Source organism: Triturus cristatus, chromosome 11 (assembly GCF_964204655.1).
Source record: "Triturus cristatus chromosome 11, aTriCri1.1, whole genome shotgun sequence".
NCBI lineage: Eukaryota > Metazoa > Chordata > Amphibia > Caudata > Salamandridae > Triturus > Triturus cristatus.
The window spans coordinates 636,044,426-636,065,199 of NC_140594.1; the positions used below are offsets into that span (position 1 = coordinate 636,044,426).

The 20,774-nt window shown below is 46.9% G+C and overlaps 1 protein-coding gene across 4 annotated transcripts in view; it reads left to right on the forward strand.

Annotated features, from left to right (window-relative positions):
- Positions 1-217: 217 nt before the first annotated feature.
- The window catches only part of LOC146785218 (uncharacterized), a 1,495,909-nt gene continuing 1,475,352 nt past the window's right edge, over positions 218-20,774 (forward strand). For all 4 annotated transcript variants that reach the window (XM_085634134.1, XM_085634135.1, XM_085634133.1 and 1 more), the window contains exon 1: positions 218-535. In XM_085634134.1, the coding sequence (XP_085490260.1) occupies positions 451-535 (85 nt within the window). In that variant the 5' untranslated portion in view covers positions 218-450. The remainder of the gene's footprint in view (positions 536-20,774) is intronic.

Below are 20,774 nucleotides of genomic sequence, written 5' to 3' on the forward strand. Positions count from 1 at the left end.
AGGTCCCACCTGTGACCTATCGGAGAAAACTAGTTTCGATTTCATTTCCCAACATCTTCAAGAAACACCAAATGTAGCCATCTGGAATACGTTGGTGAATACTGCCATCTAGCGGATACCGATGCGAGTCTGTTCAGGCCAGTTAATATTGCTAAACCAGTCACAAAGCGGCGTCAGGGCGAAAGTGAAACTTAGTCAGTCAACTGACCCCTCCTACGACAACTAGTAAACCCTTTCATTATACGATACAGACTTAAGGCAGCTGCATATCAGGAAATAGCTCGAAACCGTACCTGACGAAAGGCGTAGTGCTGCAGAAATTGCTCTCAAAGAATAAGGCGACGAGTGGCATAGTGTCGGGGTGGCATCGGAAACTAAAGTAAAGCTGCAGCAGCGGCCAGCGGCAGACAGAGGAGCGTGAAGATGAAATGAAGGAATTCGAGCTAATAAATGGAGTTTCTCTGGACACTATTTTGGTACTTAATTGAAGGCTTTACACTGTTAAGTGACTTCATATTTCTCGTGACGCGTGCAGGTAAGTCTCTATTTTGCAATAAGTGTGAAAGAATGAGTCAGACAGGTGTACGTGCCAAATGCACCTCTATTCAGTTCTTAGTATTCCAGGGTTTGCCAGCTCCTGCCTGCATTAACAACTAAGGGGCTTAATTACAAGCCCCTTGCGCCACTTTTGCGTCACTTTTCCCATGTTAAAAGTGAGGCAATAGTGGCGCAAGGGGCTTGTAAATCTGCCCCTAAATCTCCAAGGGGGAGGGGGGGGGGGCTCCAGGTGCGCAACTAGACCCAAACCTTGAGGGGGGGACTAACACTTACAGCAATTGGACAGGACCAGCATTTCCAAAAGGGGTTGGAGCTGTCCTCATAGCTAACATAAGAGAACAAGCATTGAAAATGCAATAGGTCTCGCCTTTGATTAAGTTAACGCCATTTGCTTTGCTAATGGTATTGTATAGCAAAGCAAATAGCTTTAACTTAATAAAAGGCGATACCTATTGCATTTTTAATGCTTGTTTTTAAGAGCTCCTGTCCTGATATTAAGTTCCTGTCCATCTTGGAACACGAGACTCCGAGCAGTCACCTCCTGTTATGACTGCAGCTGTGGCTAGGGGGGGTGGGATGTTCTTGCAAATGGGGTTGTCTGGTGAGGGTTAGTGGGGGAGCGAGCAACACCCTCACAGATGCAGTGAGTGGACCGAAGCACAGAGAAAACGAAGAAATACGATTTCCCATTTGTTTCTATCAGTGCTTAGCTGCTCTTCTAGAGATGCCTTTGTGCAACCTTCAAATTACATCTTGGAATTGTCGCAGGGCCTATTCAACTCTCATCTCACATACACAATTGCCGTTGAGGTAAATAATTAACACGTGCAAAATGTAGCAATATTTCTAGACACAGTAAGATGCCAGATAACGTTATAATGAAGTGTTTGTTCCCTGACAGGCCTGTCTCGCTGTTCATCATTCCCACAAGATGAGCGACATCGAATTAAATAACAATGTTAACCACGATATACAGTATTACTACATTAACAAATTCAGCTTTAAGTGGTATACTGCGTGTGAAAAGCTACTGTGTGCTTCCTGAATTTGCTTCAGTTGTTCGCAGAGAATGTTAGAGGGAACTCAAACTTCCGAATTGAGACAGCCAGAATGGAAGCATTGGGTTTATGGTTACCCAAGAATGCTATAACATGAACTAAAAAAAGGGTTTTTGAACTCTACAGTGGGCAAGCCCAACAGTTGTTTAAATGTGAACTGAATAGCGTTGGCACTGTATTGCCCAAAGAGCTGTGTTTTTGACGTGCCAGTGTGCCCTGATGCCCTTTGTGTTGGCATTGGTGGAGCGCGTGCCACCTAGCCATGGCTCCGAATGCAGTGCTGGTGGCCTGCACTGCCGACATTATCTTTCATGGCATCTCCAATAAAGGTTTTTGTGAGTTTCGTGTAACAAACTCCATGGAAAGCGCAGTTAAATGAGCGAGAAGCACCTCTACTCTGTAAAGAATGAGCCCTCACTGAATGCCAGGGCCAGGCAGTGCCCTGTTGGGGACGTCGCAGGCTGGCACCGGCAGATCTGCGGCCTTTATTATAAAGGCCTTTGGTGAAAAATCAAATAGTTCGAGCCAGCGTGTGTGTTGGCAGAACTTTTGTTTATGTACTGCTCGGGTTCAGGAAATGCTCCAGCTTTATTCTCAATGAGGAATGAAAATGTAATCGTTGTTTAATCCTGGGTGATATCCTGCAGGCCCCTTGAAAACCTTCACAAGACTCCAGCGGTTTTCCATAGATACCCAGGGATGCGTGACAACGTTTACCAGCATTGCCTTTTAGTCAAAACAGTTTTCAAGCTGGAAATTTGTAGACAAACCTGACAATGCTAAACATAACTACAAGTCCCATAATGTAGCGTGGCATTGCCCAGCAAGCTAGTACTCATGCCTTAGAGCAACTTCCGACTTGTGTGCATCTCAGAACAGATGTCTTCAGAGTAGAAATGTCAAAACAGTGTTTACAATTGCGAATGTAACTTTAAGGCTATTTCGTGCGCTAACTTGCTCCAGTCCCATTTCCATTTTTATAAACTTGTGACCTTCATGAATGACAGGTGGACACCACCAACCTTGTCAAGGAAGCCAGCAAGCTGGAGCATCACGGAGGAAGAATACACCCAGATAAATTGCTGTCCTGCAAGCCTGCAGTTAAATTAAAATTGACTATCAGAGCGTAATGTCATCATTTTAGATGGAATGTTCCCAAAGGGAAGTCAGTCGGAAGCACCTCTGCTGTGTGTCTAAGTAGCTTAGTAAGTGAGGAGCACGTGTGCAGGCTCCAGAGGGCGGCAGTGTTTTAACAGCAAACAATAGGTAACATATCCCAATACTTGAATACCGAGGAAGCTTTCACCCTTTTACTGCAGCACACGGACAGTAAGCTCTTAGGCAGACTAAAAAGCGGGCACCGTGCTGAAACTAAGCACGGTGCCCGCGTACATGTATGTGGCTGCAAGTTAGGCGGGCACCAGGGCAATAAATAAGTGATCCTTAAAGAAACAGATAAGGAGGTAGAGTGTAAAGAGACTGTAGTTGGTGCCCGCTGCTTCCTGACTACACGGAAGTCAGTTTGACATCAACAGCCAGTAAAAAGCCAGCTAACAGGATCTGTGCCAACATTCACCAAATGGCAAGCGGCAGGAGAAACTACCGGCCGCTTGCCAACACATTCAGATTACTTAACTTAATGCCTCGTAGAAGCAGCGTATGCGCTGCCTAATGCGAGACCTAATGAAATGACAAACTGCAATTTAAACATGTTGGACAACATGGTATTGTTACAAACATGTTTTTATAGATTTGACACCGTTCTTAGGTTACTCACAGTGATCTTTGAAAAGCAGATTGAGAGCTCTGACAACTAAAAAACAGCTTCTATAGATTTTAATCCAAAGCACATAAAGCAAGTTTTCACATATTAATTTCAAGGCACCCTTTTTGCCAATTCATTGATTTCTTCCTTCTGTGACATGACAATTAGCTTGTGAAATATTTATCATTGGAAGTCCAGAAAAATGCTCCTGTCCCAGTAATGGCTGAAGGTTCAATTTAGTATACCTAACTGGATGTTTCAAAATATTCATGGGTGGGGCTATTTCTATGTACAGGTCTCGAAAGCCTTAGAGGCAGTGCCTCATCAGACTTTGATCCAGAGCAAGAAAGGGTTAATGGATGTGTTTCATAACTTCGGAGATTTACTTTGTTGGTCAGCAGTCATTTGACCTTATGTGATCAAGCTGGAGCATCACGGAGGAAGAATACACCCAGATAAATTGCTGTCCTGCAAGCCTGCAGTTAAATTAAAATTGACTATCAGAGCGTAATGTCATCATTTTAGATGGAATGTTCCCAAAGGGAAGTCAGTCGGAAGCACCTCTGCTGTGTGTCTAAGTAGCTTAGTAAGTGAGGAGCACGTGTGCAGGCTCCAGAGGGCGGCAGTGTTTTAACAGCAAACAATAGGTAACATATCCCAATACTTGAATACCGAGGAAGCTTTCACCCTTTTACTGCAGCACACGGACAGTAAGCTCTTAGGCAGACTAAAAAGCGGGCACCGTGCTGAAACTAAGCACGGTGCCCGCGTACATGTATGTGGCTGCAAGTTAGGCGGGCACCAGGGCAATAAATAAGTGATCCTTAAAGAAACAGATAAGGAGGTAGAGTGTAAAGAGACTGTAGTTGGTGCCCGCTGCTTCCTGACTACACGGAAGTCAGTTTGACATCAACAGCCAGTAAAAAGCCAGCTAACAGGATCTGTGCCAACATTCACCAAATGGCAAGCGGCAGGAGAAACTACCGGCCGCTTGCCAACACATTCAGATTACTTAACTTAATGCCTCGTAGAAGCAGCGTATGCGCTGCCTAATGCGAGACCTAAAGAAATGACAAACTGCAATTTAAACATGTTGGACAACATGGTATTGTTACAAACATGTTTTTATAGATTTGACACCGTTCTTAGGTTACTCACAGTGATCTTTGAAAAGCAGATTGAGAGCTCTGACAACTAAAAAACAGCTTCTATAGATTTTAATCCAAAGCACATAAAGCAAGTTTTCACATATTAATTTCAAGGCACCCTTTTTGCCAATTCATTGATTTCTTCCTTCTGTGACATGACAATTAGCTTGTGAAATATTTATCATTGGAAGTCCAGAAAAATGCTCCTGTCCCAGTAATGGCTGAAGGTTCAATTTAGTATACCTAACTGGATGTTTCAAAATATTCATGGGTGGGGCTATTTCTATGTACAGGTCTCGAAAGCCTTAGAGGCAGTGCCTCATCAGACTTTGATCCAGAGCAAGAAAGGGTTAATGGATGTGTTTCATAACTTCGGAGATTTACTTTGTTGGTCAGCAGTCATTTGACCTTATGTGATCAAATGAAAAAAAAGCTTTAAGAAGTACACCTCAGGTAGGGGCTTTGCCTCCACCCACATGTTGGTTACCTTGATTACAGTATTTGTTTGGGCAGAAAGTGTGTGCTGCCACCGAGAAACTATGTTTGTCGTACTGCTGTTGGCTCCTGAGGGTAGTTCTATACCCTAAAAAAACATAATGATGTGGCAGTTTGCTATGGGAAAACTCATCTACCATGCTGTAGTATGGCTAATAATATTGCTAAAGCGTCATGACATGCTCACTGTGTGCAATAACCATAGCATGGACCATGCTTTTATTGATAGACTAATCCTATTGAGGAATATAGCTTCTTTTTTTTTTTTGAAAGTTCTTTTTTTATTAAACCAATTCGACTGACATACAGCAATTATACATTGGCAGGCGACTTCAGTTTCCATCAGCAGCAATTTACACATTTCTATATATGTTACAAGCATAGTTTCCTAGTGGTTAGGGGGTTTCATGAGCCTCGTCATCAGTTTACCTACAAGGTGGGGGGCATATATCACCTCTATAATGGTTCCAGGCTCCCCATACCTTGCTCCACTTCCCGGGGCATCCCCTGGCTACAAACACCGACTTTTCCCTCCACAACATGCACCAATCTAAATCCTCTTTCCACCTCCCCAAACGGGGTGGCTGAGCAGCGCCTCACAACTGCGCGATGTTCCTTTTTGCAATCATGAACGCCAGCGTAGCCCACTGCTTAGTGTACGTGTTGAGGTCAGTAGGCTCCCAGACATTTAGCAGGCACCTCCGCACCTCTGGGTGAATGTCGACCCCCAGTACAGCCCGCATGATGCGATATATGCCTCTCCAGTACGCTTCTATCCGCTGACAGCTCCACAATATATGCATGAAGGTCCCTGCGTCTCCACACCCCCGCCTACACTCTTCGCTTTCCGCCCGCCCCATGCGAACCAGTCCGGGTCCCGTTCCATATGTCCTATGTAGTATGTTAAGCTGCACTAGCCTAAGCCTGGCCTGGGTTGCTACCACCCTCGGGGAGGAGACCGCCTCCTGCCAGTCTTCATCATCCAGTTCGAGGCCTTCACTGTTCCACTTGCCCTTAAGGATCACCAGTGGATCCTCCATATTGTTAATTAACTTCCTGTGAATAAGGGAAATGGTTTTCTCTGGGATACGCCCGTCCAACACTCTGGCTTCCAGTGGAGAAGCCTCTGGCAGCGTCGGGTCCCTGGGGACCTGCGCTAATAGCGCATGGCGGATCTGGAGATACCGGTAGTATTCGGTGTCCATAATGCCATATTGTTTTTTGAGGGATGCAAACGGCAGTACTGTGCCCCTTCCCCACATGTCCTTGATCTGTGTGATCCCAATAAGATCCCACTTATCAAATCCCTTGGATTTCCAGAGGCTCCCTAGCTTTTCCGAGTTCCATAATGGCGTAGCTAGCGTAAGTTTACCGTCCCATTTCAGATGCTTATTGACCGCAGGCCATATTTGGACTGCATGCGCGTTAGGGCCAGTCAATAGGAACCTACCCGGCTTGGCATATAGAGCTCTAGTATAGTTCCCCCCCCCCCCCGGGAGCAGCCACCTATCCATGGCGTACCCGGGATCATCTGGGCTACAATGCATCCCGTGGTTAATCGCCGCCAGCTGGGCTGCCCAATAGTATTTCCTAAGGTCAGGGAGACTTATACCCCCATCGTACCAATTCAGGGTCAGCTTTGAATACGCGATCCGGAGTCTGCCGTCCCAGAGGAGTTTCTCTGGAGACTCTCAATTTCCTTAAAGTAGGACACTGGGACCAGATCCATCGTGTTCTGGAGCGCATACAAGAAACGAGGGAGGGCCATCATCTTAAAGAGGACCGCCCTTCCCAGCATGGAGAGAGGAAGGGACCTCCAACGTACGACATCCGTTTTGAGTCGCTGTAGGGGTGGGTCTAGATTACGAGCAAAGCGCCGTCTCGGATTCAGGTACTCATAGATCCCGAGGTACAGGAAGCCTTCCGAAGCAATCGTTATTGGGCAACTCGGCGATATCGCAGGCGGTTCGCCTGCCAGCACATAAATTACTGACTTGGACCAATTAACTGTAAAACCCGAATATTTACCAAAAATAGTTAGTATGTCCAATAGGCAGATCAGTGATGCCCTAGGAGCAGTGATATAGAGTAGGATATCGTCTGCGTATAAGGAGATCTTATCCTCCCATTCGTTAGTCCACCGCAGTCCCCGAATAGATCGGTCCTGCCTAATCCATGCTGCCAGCTGTTCGAGAACCAGCGCAAAGAGAAGCGGCGACAGGGGGCATCCCTGGCGAGTGCCCCTGCTCAGCTGGAAGTCCTTGGACTTTCGGTTATTCACTATTACACGGGCCATCGGGTCGGAATATAGAAGACGGATCCAGCTCAGGAATTCCGGACCAAACCCAAATTTGCTCAACACCGCAAACAAATAGGGCCACTCAACCATGTCAAATGCCATGGTGGCATCCAATGAGACCAGGGCCGCCGGTTCCTGTATAGTAGATGCTCTACTCAGTATTCCATGTAGGCGGCGCAGGTTGAGGGCCGTGTTGCGATGTGGCATAAAGCCTGATTGATCCGGGTGTACCAGTGTATTGATTACCTTAATCAATCGCGTAGCCAACAATTTTGCCAGAATTTTAGGCTCCACATTTAGGAGCGATATTGGCCTATATGATGCGCAGTGCGCTCTGGGTTTGCCTTCTTTATGTATGACGACTATATTGGCGACCCGCTGATCGTACGGAAGCATTCCTTTCACTCTACTTTCCTCAAACATTGCACGGATGTGGGGGACGAGTTTATTTGCTGCCATCTTGTATAACTCTACGGGGATACCGTTAGGACCTGTGGCTTTCCCGGAACGCACTCCTCTGATCGCCTGTGCCACCTCCTCATCTGTCAGTGGGGACTCCATGTATGCCCCGTTTTCATCCGAGAGTGCGGGAAGTTTTATGTCCCCTATCATCGCGCTGTTATCCTCTTCCGAATATATCCCGGAGGTACTATAGACCGAGTGGTAATAGTTAGCGAACGCGTCTGCTATGGCCTGCGGTTCGGTAATAGGAGGCGAGTCGTCTCCCTGTATCTCGGGTATCAGACGTGAGGCCCATTCTCTCCAGTCCAGCCACGCTATAAACTTCCCGGCCTTGTCACCCAGCTCGTACACTCTGCTCTGAACCCTGCCGCACTGCGCCTGTGCCCTATTTTTAGCAATGCTATTGAACTCCTCCTGCCTCAACTTCAACCGGTGGAGGCCTTCAGGGGTCACCCCTGGGCTATCTCTTCCTCTGACTTCATCATGTCCTCCTCCGCTTTCACCAATTCCGCATGCCTATCTCTCTTTTTCCCCGCTATTGAAGAAACAACCTCTCCCCTAATGACTGTTTTGTATGCCTCCCACAGGGTCTGCGCAGAGTCGACTGTGCCCCCATTTTCCTGAAAGTAGGCGTCAGTGGCCTTGATGGCATTTTTGCGGATGGTCGGATCTGTCAGGTACCATGGGTTTATTGGGGCTATCTTGCCTACAGTGATGCTTCCCATTCCCATTTGAAGCCACACGGGGGGAGTAATCGGAGATACCCCGTCCCAGGTGACGAATCTCTTGGATAGTATGGGCCTGTGACGCTGGGACTCTAGGATGTAATCAATGCACGACAGACTACGATGTACACTCGATACGTGAGTATACTGTGTCCTGTCAGGGTTGAGGGTACGCCACCCATCCACCATCCCCATCGTTTCTAGAAAATTTGACAGCCACTTCTGGGAGGGTTGCAAGTCTCGCGGTGGGTGCCTGTCTACATCTCCAGCCACCACCGCGTTGAAGTCTCCCCCTATTACCAGGATACCCAGTGGGAATGTTAGAAAGATGGAGCCCAGATCTTTAAAGGTGTCCGCTTGTAAACCGGGCGGGACATATATGGAGATAAATGTAGCCGTTCTCCCTTCCCACTGACCCGAAACCCCAACATATCTGGCACGGACATCAGTCCATGAAGCCTTTATTGTGAAAGGGAAAGAGTTCTTCACTAGTATGCCCACCCCTCGGGACCCAGATGTGAATCCCGAGTGCGCCACCATACTGTACCCCCCCCCCCCTATGCAGGGCCATGCATTTATTTCCAACTAGATGTGTTTCCTGGAGGAGGACTACATCCGGGGCGTGCCTCCTGACAAATTGGCTGACCATCCCCCGCTTTAGTTTATCCCCCAGCCCGTTTACGTTCCAACTGAGGACTTTGACCCCCAAACCCCGTTCATACCCCATTACCATGCTGTTGCCGAAGTCGCTTTCGCTCTGCCAACCATTCTGACGTCGTCGAAAAACACAATACAACAACAAATTCAAGTGCAATACCAATCCCCCACCCCCCAACTCCCCCCCACCCTGCACCCCTGCTGATTGGGACCACCCATAACAAACTGGCAGAGTGCCTGTCGCCCTAAACCCTATCTCGAACGATAACTAAATGTAGTACCGAGGAGGCAGCCCACTCACCACCCCCAGGTCCCCCACTTATAACAAAATTGTGCCCTGAATGTCACTCAGCAGTCCATTACTGCGATACCTTGTTTCCACTGATCATGTCCCTTTCTGGGGTCCATGACCCCCATACCTGACCACCAGTACAGTGTCCTTAAGCCCGCTTGCCGACCTCAAGCCTGTTCCTGCATCTCTTCTTCCTCGCTTCTGCGGCGCCCTCCAGCTCCACGAACGTGTCGACCTTCGATCCAGTCCGCAGCCTCTTCGGGGGTATCAAAAAACCACACCCTCCCCTCGCTCTCCACTCACAGACGTGCTGGGAACATCATAGCGTACTTAATCCCTTTGTCTCTGAGCTGTTTCTTGACTGCGAGGAATGTCTTACGTTGTTTCTGCACCAGCTGGGTGAAGTCCGGGAAGAAGGAGAGGGCGGCATTCTCGTAGCGCAGAGGGGCCGACCCTCGGGCCGACTGCAGGATAGCGTCTCTGTCCCTAAAATTGAGAACTCGTGCAATCAGTGGGCGGGGGGGCGCTCCAGGCTTGGGTCGCCCACCCGGGACCCTGTGTGCCCACTCGATGGTGAAGAATTTTCCGAGGCCCTTAGGCTTGAGGTAGTTAAGAATCAGGTCTTCCACAAAGAGATCCGGTGCAGGTCCCTCTGATTTCTCGGGCACTCCCAAAATGCGAACGTTGTTCCGTCTAGACCTCCCTTCATAATCGTCCAACTTACGTTCAGCCAGTTCACAGAAACCCTTGAGATCTTGGACTTCTCGCTGGAGTTGCGACACGTCCTCTGTCAGGCCGGCCGTTTTAATATCCAAAGACTTGACCTTCTCGGTTACCTTGGTGAGATCGGCCCGTATTAAATTAACTTCTATGGAAACCGTGTCCAGATTATTTTCCAGGGATTCCAGCTTGCATTCAAGGGAGGACTTGACCCCTGCTATGGCGGTCATTACGTCCTGCAGGGTCAGCTCCGGAGAGGGGCTCACTGAATGTCTCCCGGCCTTCAATGCCTGTCTCTGGTCCATTGACGGGTCTTTAGGCTGCGTATAGCGATCTAATTTGTTGGTCTGAACCTGCTTATTTCCTTTATTAATTCTAGGCTGGGACTTCTCGGCCTCCACTCTGCTCCCCATTTCACTGGCAGGTCTCTGTACTGTCCCGTTGGCGCCGGTTTACGCCTCCCCCCGAACTGCGGTCCTGATGTTGCCAAGGTGTCCGTTGGTCTGCGCGTCTCACCAGTTCCAGCGCACACTCTCCGGGACCGGGGCGTGAAGGGCCCCCGGCACCCCCCGTCGCCACTCAAAGATCACCGCAGTCAGCCACAGTTCGCCAGCACCTCCACTCCGCGCCCTGGGGCAATCCAGGTTCAGGGGGGCGAGGGGGGGGGGGGAAACCCCACTGGCATCCCCCACCTCCGCCTGTACCGCCCGGGTGTGTGTTACTGATGGCTCCCCTGGATCGGCGGTCCCCGGTCCAACTCTTCGGCCCCGTCTCTCCCCTCCAGCACCTTCAAAACGTTACAGTTTACTGCTCGAGCTGCACAGGCAGGCCCGGTCATTCAGTCCCCGGTGGCAAAGGGGGACGGGCCCAGCTATCCCTCACCGGCAACGGAGCACTCAAATCAATGCACCGACCGTGCAGCGTAAGACTTTTCCGTGAGGCGCCACCGCCCCAGGCACCTCGCTCACCCAGCAGTGTCCTCCGGGGTCTTCGGACTCACTTCTCCGCCGCACCCTGGGGAAGGTCGCAGTCTGTGCCTGCAGCAGGAGGGAGGGGAGAAAGCCACAAGCGCGCCCCTCAGCTACGAACTCGCGCCGAGGAATGGCGTCCCCCGGCCGGCGACTTCCGGCCCGCACCGCCGCCTCCCCCTCACCTCCGCGCCGCCCCTGTTTCACTCCAGCTCCTGGCTCGAAGTCTTTGCGCAGGCCCCCACAAGCGGCGCCGATAGTTCAGCCGTCTAGGGGGGTAGAGACAACGGGTTTTTGGGATGCGGAACCGCTTGCATAGTAGTTCCCTTACATGGACAGTTAGGGCAGGATCTCGCGCAGGATAATAGGTCCCAGGGGTGGCGACCACGGAGCCCGGTGATCAAGCGGCTATCTTGCTCCGGCACTTGTCTCCTCCCCGAATATAGCTTCTTAATAAGGATGTTCAAAATGGCAGCTGCAACCACCGTAATGTTGCAATGGCATTTGTGCATGTTTTATTTTCTGTGTTTAAGTTCATGGTGTGTATAAGCTGTTTGTTCTGCCCTCCCATCCCAGGACTGTGACGGACACGCCAGTTGTTGCAGCCCCAACAGTCTCATGTCGAGCCTTCCTCTCACACCAACACACTGTCTCAGTTCGCTCTCCCCAACTGCAGCAGCCCGACACAGCAAGCCCCCCTCAGCCATAGGAGACAGACTTCTTGTATGTGGTTTCAGGAAGATTAAGCTTGTCCCCTGAGAATTTTTTGAAAAAGTTTGGGTCAAATTTGGTAAAGCGCCATAGATCATGACAGGCTACTTGTGAAATATTCCAGTACTTTTATGATTAGCAAGAAAAGCCTATCATTTCCTAGGTATTGATCACACTTTTTCAAATGTAATAAGTCAGAAATTACTTCCGCTATGCCATGGTCAGCATTTTCTTTTATGGGTGAGTGCTGTATGCTATGGGTAACATACAATATGCCAGAATTCTGCCATAGATACTCCTACCAATAGTCATAGGTACCTCCAAAAATTACCTACGTTATATAAGGGCCACAATTTTGCCATCAGCCCCCCACCCCCATAAAATGATTTAAAGGTCTCTTATGATAAGAATTACCTCAAATGTCAGTTCCAGAATTTTGCTATGGATGCACCCTGTTTGCTAAGAATTACGTGCAGCAATTCGGGGCCTGCATTTTGCCATGGATAACACCTCACATTCATATGCCACCAGTGCCCTACTTCAAAAGGCAAGAATAACCTCCAGTATGCCAGACCAGCAGCAAACATGCAAATATAACACACATCCACTCACACAAACATGCATTCACATACATACACATTCACTCACACTCATTCTCTCACACAATGTTTCACAAACTCTCACACTCATTGTTACATAGGGCCATATGTAGGTAGCATCACATTTACCGATTCATAAATACCGAATTTTACCGATTCGGTATTTATGAATCGGTAAATGTAATGTAGGTAACCAATCGGTAATTATTACCGATTCGGTAAATATCGGTATTTAAGAATCGGTATTTACCGAATCGGTAATAATGCATCCCTTCCCATTCATTCCTATGGGCCTGGAGGCCCATAGGAAAGAATGGGAAGCCAGTTACCATTACCGATTCGGTAAATACCGAATTGGTAATAGGGGAGGCATTATCATGGGTGGCAGGGTGTCATATTGACACCCTGTTGCACCCCTGATTCGTGCATGTGTGCACATGTGGCGCACATACATGCCCTAAGGGCATGTATGTCTGCCACATTGCACTTTTCAAATAGCACAAAAATGCTTTTTGAAAGGTATTCGTCATTTACCATCAACTAGTAGTTGGTGGTAAAAAACGAATCCAGACACCAATGATGCACTCACTTGAGTGCCCCCTACATAGCATTTCTGGATTCGGTATTTACCGAATCGGTATTTTACCGCTTTCTTAATTTCCGAATAAGGTAAATACCGAATCCAGAAAATCTGCCACCTACATCGCAAATGCCTAAATACCGGTCGGTAACAGGATATTTACCGAATTTCGGCCGTTACCGACCGGTATTTGGCTTCCTACATGAGGCCCTATATCTCTTGATCTGTTTTGCACATTTGTACTGGTGAGCTGCAAGAGTGATTGGCGCACACACACACATTCAAACACACACTAACACACACACAAACACACACACACACACACTGCCACTCACATTCCCATTAGTCAAATCTGATTATATTTTGTTAAAAACGGCTTGCACTGTTGCTGCTCCTGCTATTCCTGCCTTGTCTTTTAGTGAAGCTTAGTAAAAACTTTTTCTCTATACAATATTCAAAAATCATACCATATGGCCTTGTATATGCATCTTACAAGCAATGTTCCGTCTATTTTTTTTCCTCTGTGTGCAGCAGTGTAAGGTCTCTGTGCGCTGCAGCCAAGGCTATGTGCACCAAGAACCTGACCGCACGCGTGGGTGCAGCGAAAGGGGTTCTTAAATGGGGGTCTCTGCTTAAATGTGCAGATAACTGATCTAGGTACTGGAAGGCAGGACGCCTGCTTGATACGACAGGCAGGGCCAAAATGGGAACCCAAAGTAGCCCTTGCAATTTTGTCGTACCTGGGGGGTGGGGACGGGCAAGTGTCAAGCACTACTGCTTAACAAAACAGTCCCCAGCCTCCCGGGCAAATGCACAGTGCCTGCTACGGCCAGCCCAGCCCTGGGGGCTGGCCTTCGTGTTGGTGCCTGGCGTAAATTGGTTGTGTCATGTTGGAAATAAACAGGTGCAGTGCAGAGCGTCTGCAACCACGACAAAGCTACACTGATATATATTATCAATAGTAAATCAATTGTAGATAAATAGTTATGATAAACGATTTACTTATTTATGCAGTCACTTATATACATGTTAAACATAGAATAATGTAACTATAAGTAATATGTAAATTTTTTAAGCAGGACTAACGAATATCTATATCTTTTAAAACAATTATTATACATGTTTATACAAACCAGTACACACATGTAGGTACACATCTCTAGTCCACATAAATGCTTATATACAGAGAGATATGCTGTATTTTTAGGATTGAGTATGGTGCTTATGTGGGGAAGAGCCAATTATTGAGTAGTCTTCTGAAGATAAAGTGGTTATCCGTGGATCTTATGTTCGGGGGCAAAGAGTTCCATAGTTTCGCTGTTAGAACAGAGAAGGCTGTGCCACCAATGTTTTTTTTGTACACGTGCTAACATCACACATCCGTGCTAGCTAAGATGATATCTCATGCCCTCTTATTCCACCACAAACAAACTGGAGTAATGCATGCAAATATTTCTTATGAGAAGACAAGTCTAAACTGACTAACCAAAACAAGATAAAATTAACACCTATCCTTGGGTTATAAAGGAGCATTTCTTCTCTTGCCCTAAAGCTCTTCAAAGCCTCATCAGGCATAGCAAGCATTATATAAATGCAATTACAATATAACGCATACTTGTTTATGCAGGTGAGTGTAGACCAACATAAGCATTAGTTGGCAGCCTCGCCTACTGTCATTGGTGTTTGCTAGCGATAAGCAATTTATATATTTCCTTGCTGGGACGACTAGCGGAGGTGCCAGAAACACAGGTGTTGGAGAGGTTTGTTGTACTTAGGAGTGCCCTCCTAATACATTGCTTTTATGTATCCTGCTAAACCTAATGGAACTCATATTATCACAGCTACCAAGTAGAACACAAAGACAACAGAAAAGTGATCGCAAGGAAAAGGCTAATAGTAAGCTATTCTTCAAAGAGGGCTAGGTGTTTGAACAAATGTCACCATGAAGCTATTCAGATGTATAGTTGCTGACACAATTTCAACAAAACATCAGTCCAACTGAAAATATTTTCAGCTGGGTCAACATATGTCGACAGATAATGCATGATCTGTAAGATATAAGGACCTGAAAGCCACCAAATGACATGTAGCTATCCATGTCCCGCAAGCATCAAACTCCATAGTTCAAAGCTTGCAAGTAAGGAAACAAAGAGTTGGAATTTGTGATAAAACTCCCCAAAACGCACATGAATGGCTTGACTTTTAACTCCTTTAAACAAGAGACCAAGGTTAGGCATCTCTAGATTTTGAGACTATCCAAGTTATGCTGTTGCAGACTTATAGAGCAGCTCATGGCAGCCCCAGAACTGCTTTGTGGTTTTCAGAACTGCTTTGGCATGTTCAGGACTATTTGAGAGTTTTTAGGACTGCTTCAGGATATTCAGAAATGATTCAGGGGTTTTCTCCAGTTGAGAAAGGCTCTGATTTAGTTCATCTGTAGCCTCCATCCATGAACTGTCAAAATCAAAATCTGCCTTCCCTTCCATTGATAATCCCAATGCTCTAGATGTTCATTTACTCAAGTTTCAGTAATTCTTTATTCAGCCAAACAGGCCAGAAAAGACACAGAAAAGAACACTGTACAACATACTAAGACAACATCATTAAAAGAGTTCCACTATTCAATCGTCACTGAACAAACTTTAATGGAACGGCAAGATATCTCATCAATGAGTATCAGCAACCAAAGATAAATAAATAAGGTACTCTTGCAGGTCATTAAAAGTGAAAATTGTCAATGATAAAATCACTAAAAATAACAATAAAAGGATAAAAGAGAATCACACAGAACAAGTGTGCCAATCATGTAAAAGAAATTTATCACAACCTTAAGTAATAAATTAGCTCTCTATTTTTCTCCTGGCTCTAACGGCACCTTTTAAGAATTCATTTACTTTAAGTATAAAGAATAGTGCCCAACTGTCCACTTTTAGCCACTAAAGAACACTGAAAAATGCTTTAATGCTAAATACAACTGGTAGTGATTGTGCTCACATAGCAACCCCTGTCATCACATCCTGGCTCATCGTGCTTAGTCACTGCAAATACAGGTCAAAGCCATTCTGCACTGGTATCAAGCAAAATATGTTTTGCTTAAATTGAAAATCTAATTTGGCCCATTATTTAAAAAATAAAGCGAGGCAAAAAGACGTTCGACCTGCCCCTAGATACATTCTAATGGAAAGCTGAACAAACAAACCATAAATCTGATAGATGCAGAAAAAAAAGAAAGACCTCTTAATACCGTTTTTTGAATCTTAAAAAAAATAGCTATTTAAACAGATATGTCAATGAGTAAAAAGAGAATGTAAACATGGATTAAAGTCGGAAATGCAGTTTTGCTCACAAAGGAGCAGATTTATGAGGCCCGTTGCGCCATCGGAACGTCACTTTTTGTGACGTTCCGTGGCGCAGAAGCCTGCGTGATATTTATCAGGCAGCACTGAGCCACTTTTTTTGGCTTAATGCTGCCTCATAAATATCAGTCCCTTTAACGCAGTGTTCTGCGTTAAAGGGGCGTGCAATGGGTGTTGCTGGGGGCGTTCCCAGCAACATCCATGGCCTTTTGACACTGCCCCAGATTTACGAGAAATCGTAAATCTGAGGCAGCGCCAAAAGCTTCCGCCTCCCCAGGGGAGGCGTAAGGGAGGCGCAACGGGGAGAAATATCTTTATTTCTCCTCGTTTTTCCTTTTTCTATGTGTGCTGCATTCTGCAGCACCCATACAAAGAGGAAAAACCTCTTGTGATTATTTTTGTACAGAAAGGTTTCCCTTCCTGTACAAAAATATTCATCCCCGCAACGCAGGCACCCTTGCACCATGGTGCAGAGGTGCCTGCGTAGGCGCAGGCAGCCCATTGTGCGCCGGCGCAGGGGAAAAGGACAGGAATGCGCCGCATTTCATAGATACGGCGCATCCCTGCCCTTTTCTTTTGCCGTAGGGAAGCGCAGCAGGAAGGCCTGCTGCGCTTCCCTACGGCAAAACCTCATAAATCTGCCCCTTTGAGTCTTCAAGGAAGTGTGCGATCCAATATTTGCTTATACTGCAGGCTTTACTTGAAATCAACACCATTGTAGAGTTTGATTTACCTCGTCTCTGCAGCACAACTTGAAGAACAACCGCCTGGGGCAATTTAATAAAGTGACCTGTTCCTGCAGGGGCCGAGACTCGCCCCAGAAAGAGCAGGTCACTCAACACGACACCCCATCCTGCAAGCCAGAATAAAAGTGGTGTCAAATTCGGCACCGTGAGCTTAACAACATGTCTGGTTTTCTGGGAATTTGATTTCAAGGGCTATTTAGTCCAAAGCTAACAAGAACAGCCAGGAAGCGGTAATCCATTACAGGAAACATATTCACCCTTCCTGCTCTAGTAACCACTCTGCACAATATACAGGACAGTGGAAGTAGCTTGTACATATGGTGCGTGGAACAATTACAGGTACGGAGTAGCATGTCAGAGGTGCTGTCCTTCTCTTGCAATGTAGTGCAAACGAATTGTGCTTTCAGAAGCACTACTATATATTAGTGATTCTGAAAGCAGGGGTCGTCCTTCTTGACTTGCCGCATGCCTTTTATTAATAGAGCGCTGTTGAAGGCAGATTGTGTGCATTTTTGAAGCTGCGCTCTATTAACAATGTATGCAGCAAGTACAGTAGCACGGCGTCTGCTTTCAGAATCACTAATATATATCAGTGATTGTGAAAGTCCACGCTCTCCTTCTGCACTTGCTGCATGCCTTTTGTTAATAGAGCACGGCTGCAGGCAAATTGTGTGCATTTTTTAAAGTATTCATGTCAATTGCAGCGCTCACACGCTGCTAATGAACATGAATACCTTCAAACATGTACACAATCTGCCCTCAGCTGCCCTCCATTACCAGAGGTATGCAGCAAGCTCACAATCCACTTGCTGCGGAGCTTGCGCTGTGACCTAGGACCCCCACAGGCTGCTGTGTAAGAGGGAACTTGTGTTCTCCTCTTCACAGTGGTCTATTCCTCAGCCTCCCTCAACAGGTAAATTACTGTTTTTCGCGCCACTCACCTTTTTAAAAGCAGCTGCGCAATCGGTCTCTCGCAGTGTGCGCGCTTCAAAATAGACACTAGGGGCTCGGAGAAGCATGCGCGCGCAGCCTACAGGGAACAGTGCTTGCAAGTATGATGTGAATGAAACGGCCATACAGGGCTTATATGTTGGTTTCACATGTGAATCAGGCAGTTACACTATTGGAAATAAACTAATCCGCTTTTCTAAAATGATCACAGCCTCAAGTTGGTCCTATGAAATGCTTGACTCATTAGGCAAACATGCTTTTCTATCCAGTAACACTTTGTATGCTGGGATTTTCAGACCCAATTTACAATGTAAAAAACAACAAAAACGACATGCCTCTGAATGAAGCATTGTGGTGAATGGAAAGCCAGGACAGGCTGATGGTGTCACACAATACAATGGGCAACTATGTAGGAGGGTTAAAAGCACGTTTTTCTTTGTGATTTTCAGCCTACATTTTTGGAAGCAATCAACGATTAATCAGTGAAGAGGTGAAAGCATGAAGATTGCATTTTACTTGCAAATGTTAGAATTCAAGTGATAACTGGCAAACATTCAAACTCCTCTAAAACATTGGAGCTTGCAACAATGTGACTGCCTCCCACATGACAGCCCAAAGGGGCTGTAGGGCCAATGTTAAAGCATCACCTGCAACTTTCAGCCCTCTTTTCATCATGCTGTGTAGAAGCAGCACTATTGTGTCTGAATTGGAAAAATGTACAGAAAAACTCAATGCTGGCGCCTGTGTTCTTAGGCAAAGCCCAGGTGCTTTCATGAGCCCACGCCTCTTAGCTGAAATATTGTTGCGCCTTAAGCCTTAATGTTCTACAAGAGCTTGTGCCTATGCCCACAGACTCAGACAGCCTCTGTCGTATTGCTTCATCCTCTATTTTTTTTTATCAACTTTCTTTACTGGTTTTAATAAAAACTCATCAGGTGTTCAGCAATAAACAACACATATTGGTGTAAAAACGTCAAGGTATCATGCGTAAATCAGAACCTCGCGATTCATGGAATGATAATGAATATGCAACAGAAATCCGATAGCCCGTAAATATACCTAGTTTGGTTCTTCCTCTGTTGTGCATTCGCCCACACCTGACTCATTCTATTCACTCACAGACACAGACAATTCAATATTCAGGAATGCGTTGCGTAGCTCCCTCCATTGCCTTCGATGCTCATCTAGTTTGTCATCTCTATGACTAGTTTTCATATGGCCGTCCTCCGTCAGCGTCCATTAGCGCACATTCCTCATTAAGCATCAACCTTAGGGGCATTCTTCCCCATTAATGTTAATGCTATTCTGCGCTATGCTAACACTATGAGCAACTGCAAGAGTTTGTAAGCAGTCTAACACATTTTTAGGTTTCCAGACGTGTCCCAACAGGCATTGCAGTGGTGTCAACTCCATGCGGAGGCCCGTGCCAGTCTGTGCCTTCTCCACAACTTTGGCCCAAAAATGTCTGACCCCGGGACACCCCAAGCTAAGTGTAGGAAGTCTGCCCCGTCCTCTCAGCACCGAGGGCAAGTATCCAGATGGTCCGGTGCAATGCAGTGCAACTTCACAGGAGTCATGTAGGTGCAGTGTAAGTAGTTGTAGTGTATGAGTTTAAAGCAAGCAATACATGATACCGTATGTGTGAGTGCGCTCACAGCTTTCCATGCTCTTTCACCTAGAGGCTCCTCCATATCCGCATTCCATGTCGCCCACGACCTGGGAGGGGGCCCCCGTGGAGTCAACACTCATTGCATTGTAAAGGAGAGAGTCCAATTGGCCCCGGCACCACATGTGAGCATTACATCCAGCGTTTGTGTTGTCTTTTGGATGACTGGATACATGGGCCAAGTGGCTGCAAACAGGTCATATATACCAGCATAATGCAAATAATGGCCCCTTCCCAGCCCAAAGTTCCTGCAAGCCTGCTCGTAGGAGATAAAAATCTCTCCTGGATAGTCTGTCAATGTGCTGCATCCTCTCTCCTGCCATGCCTGAAAGGACATATTGTCCATCATTGTCCGCACCAGGGCAAGAACCCACACTGATAGTTCCAGATGGCCCGGAGCATGCTACAAAATCCATTCCACAAAACATTGCCAGATGCTCGCGGTCTGTTTAACTATATATTGCACGTCATTGGGGACGCCCGCCCCTTCCATCAAAGCTGTCTGGAGCCTATCTGGCAAGACTCTTCCTTCCAATAGCCTCTTTACCCAGCTGTCCCCTTCGTCTAGCCACTGGGACGCGTGCTGCAAGTGAACTGTGTAGTAGTAAAGGTCCAACCTAGGGGCCTCCAAACTCCCCTCCTTGTACAGCTGGTTCAGAGTGTCCAATGCCACTCTGCTGCGACGGCCGGCCCAATAGAAGTCTACTAGTATAGAGTTCAGCTGCCTGAATACCAGCCTGGGGATAGGGCACAGCGAGTTTTGGAGCATATATAGACAGCGGGTCAGCACTATCATCTTAGCTACCACCAGCCTACCAATCAACGAGAGTGGCAGTGTGTTCCAAAAGGACACTGATCGCCTAAGTACATCCACCGTTCTTGTACATTGAGGTGCAATAATTGTGTGTCCTCAATCGCCACCTGAGCACCCAGGTATCTAAAATGTCCCATCTCCCAACGCAGCCCCATACAGGGAATGCGCTTCATGGACAGTCCAGCCAGCTGGGCCAGTGGGAAG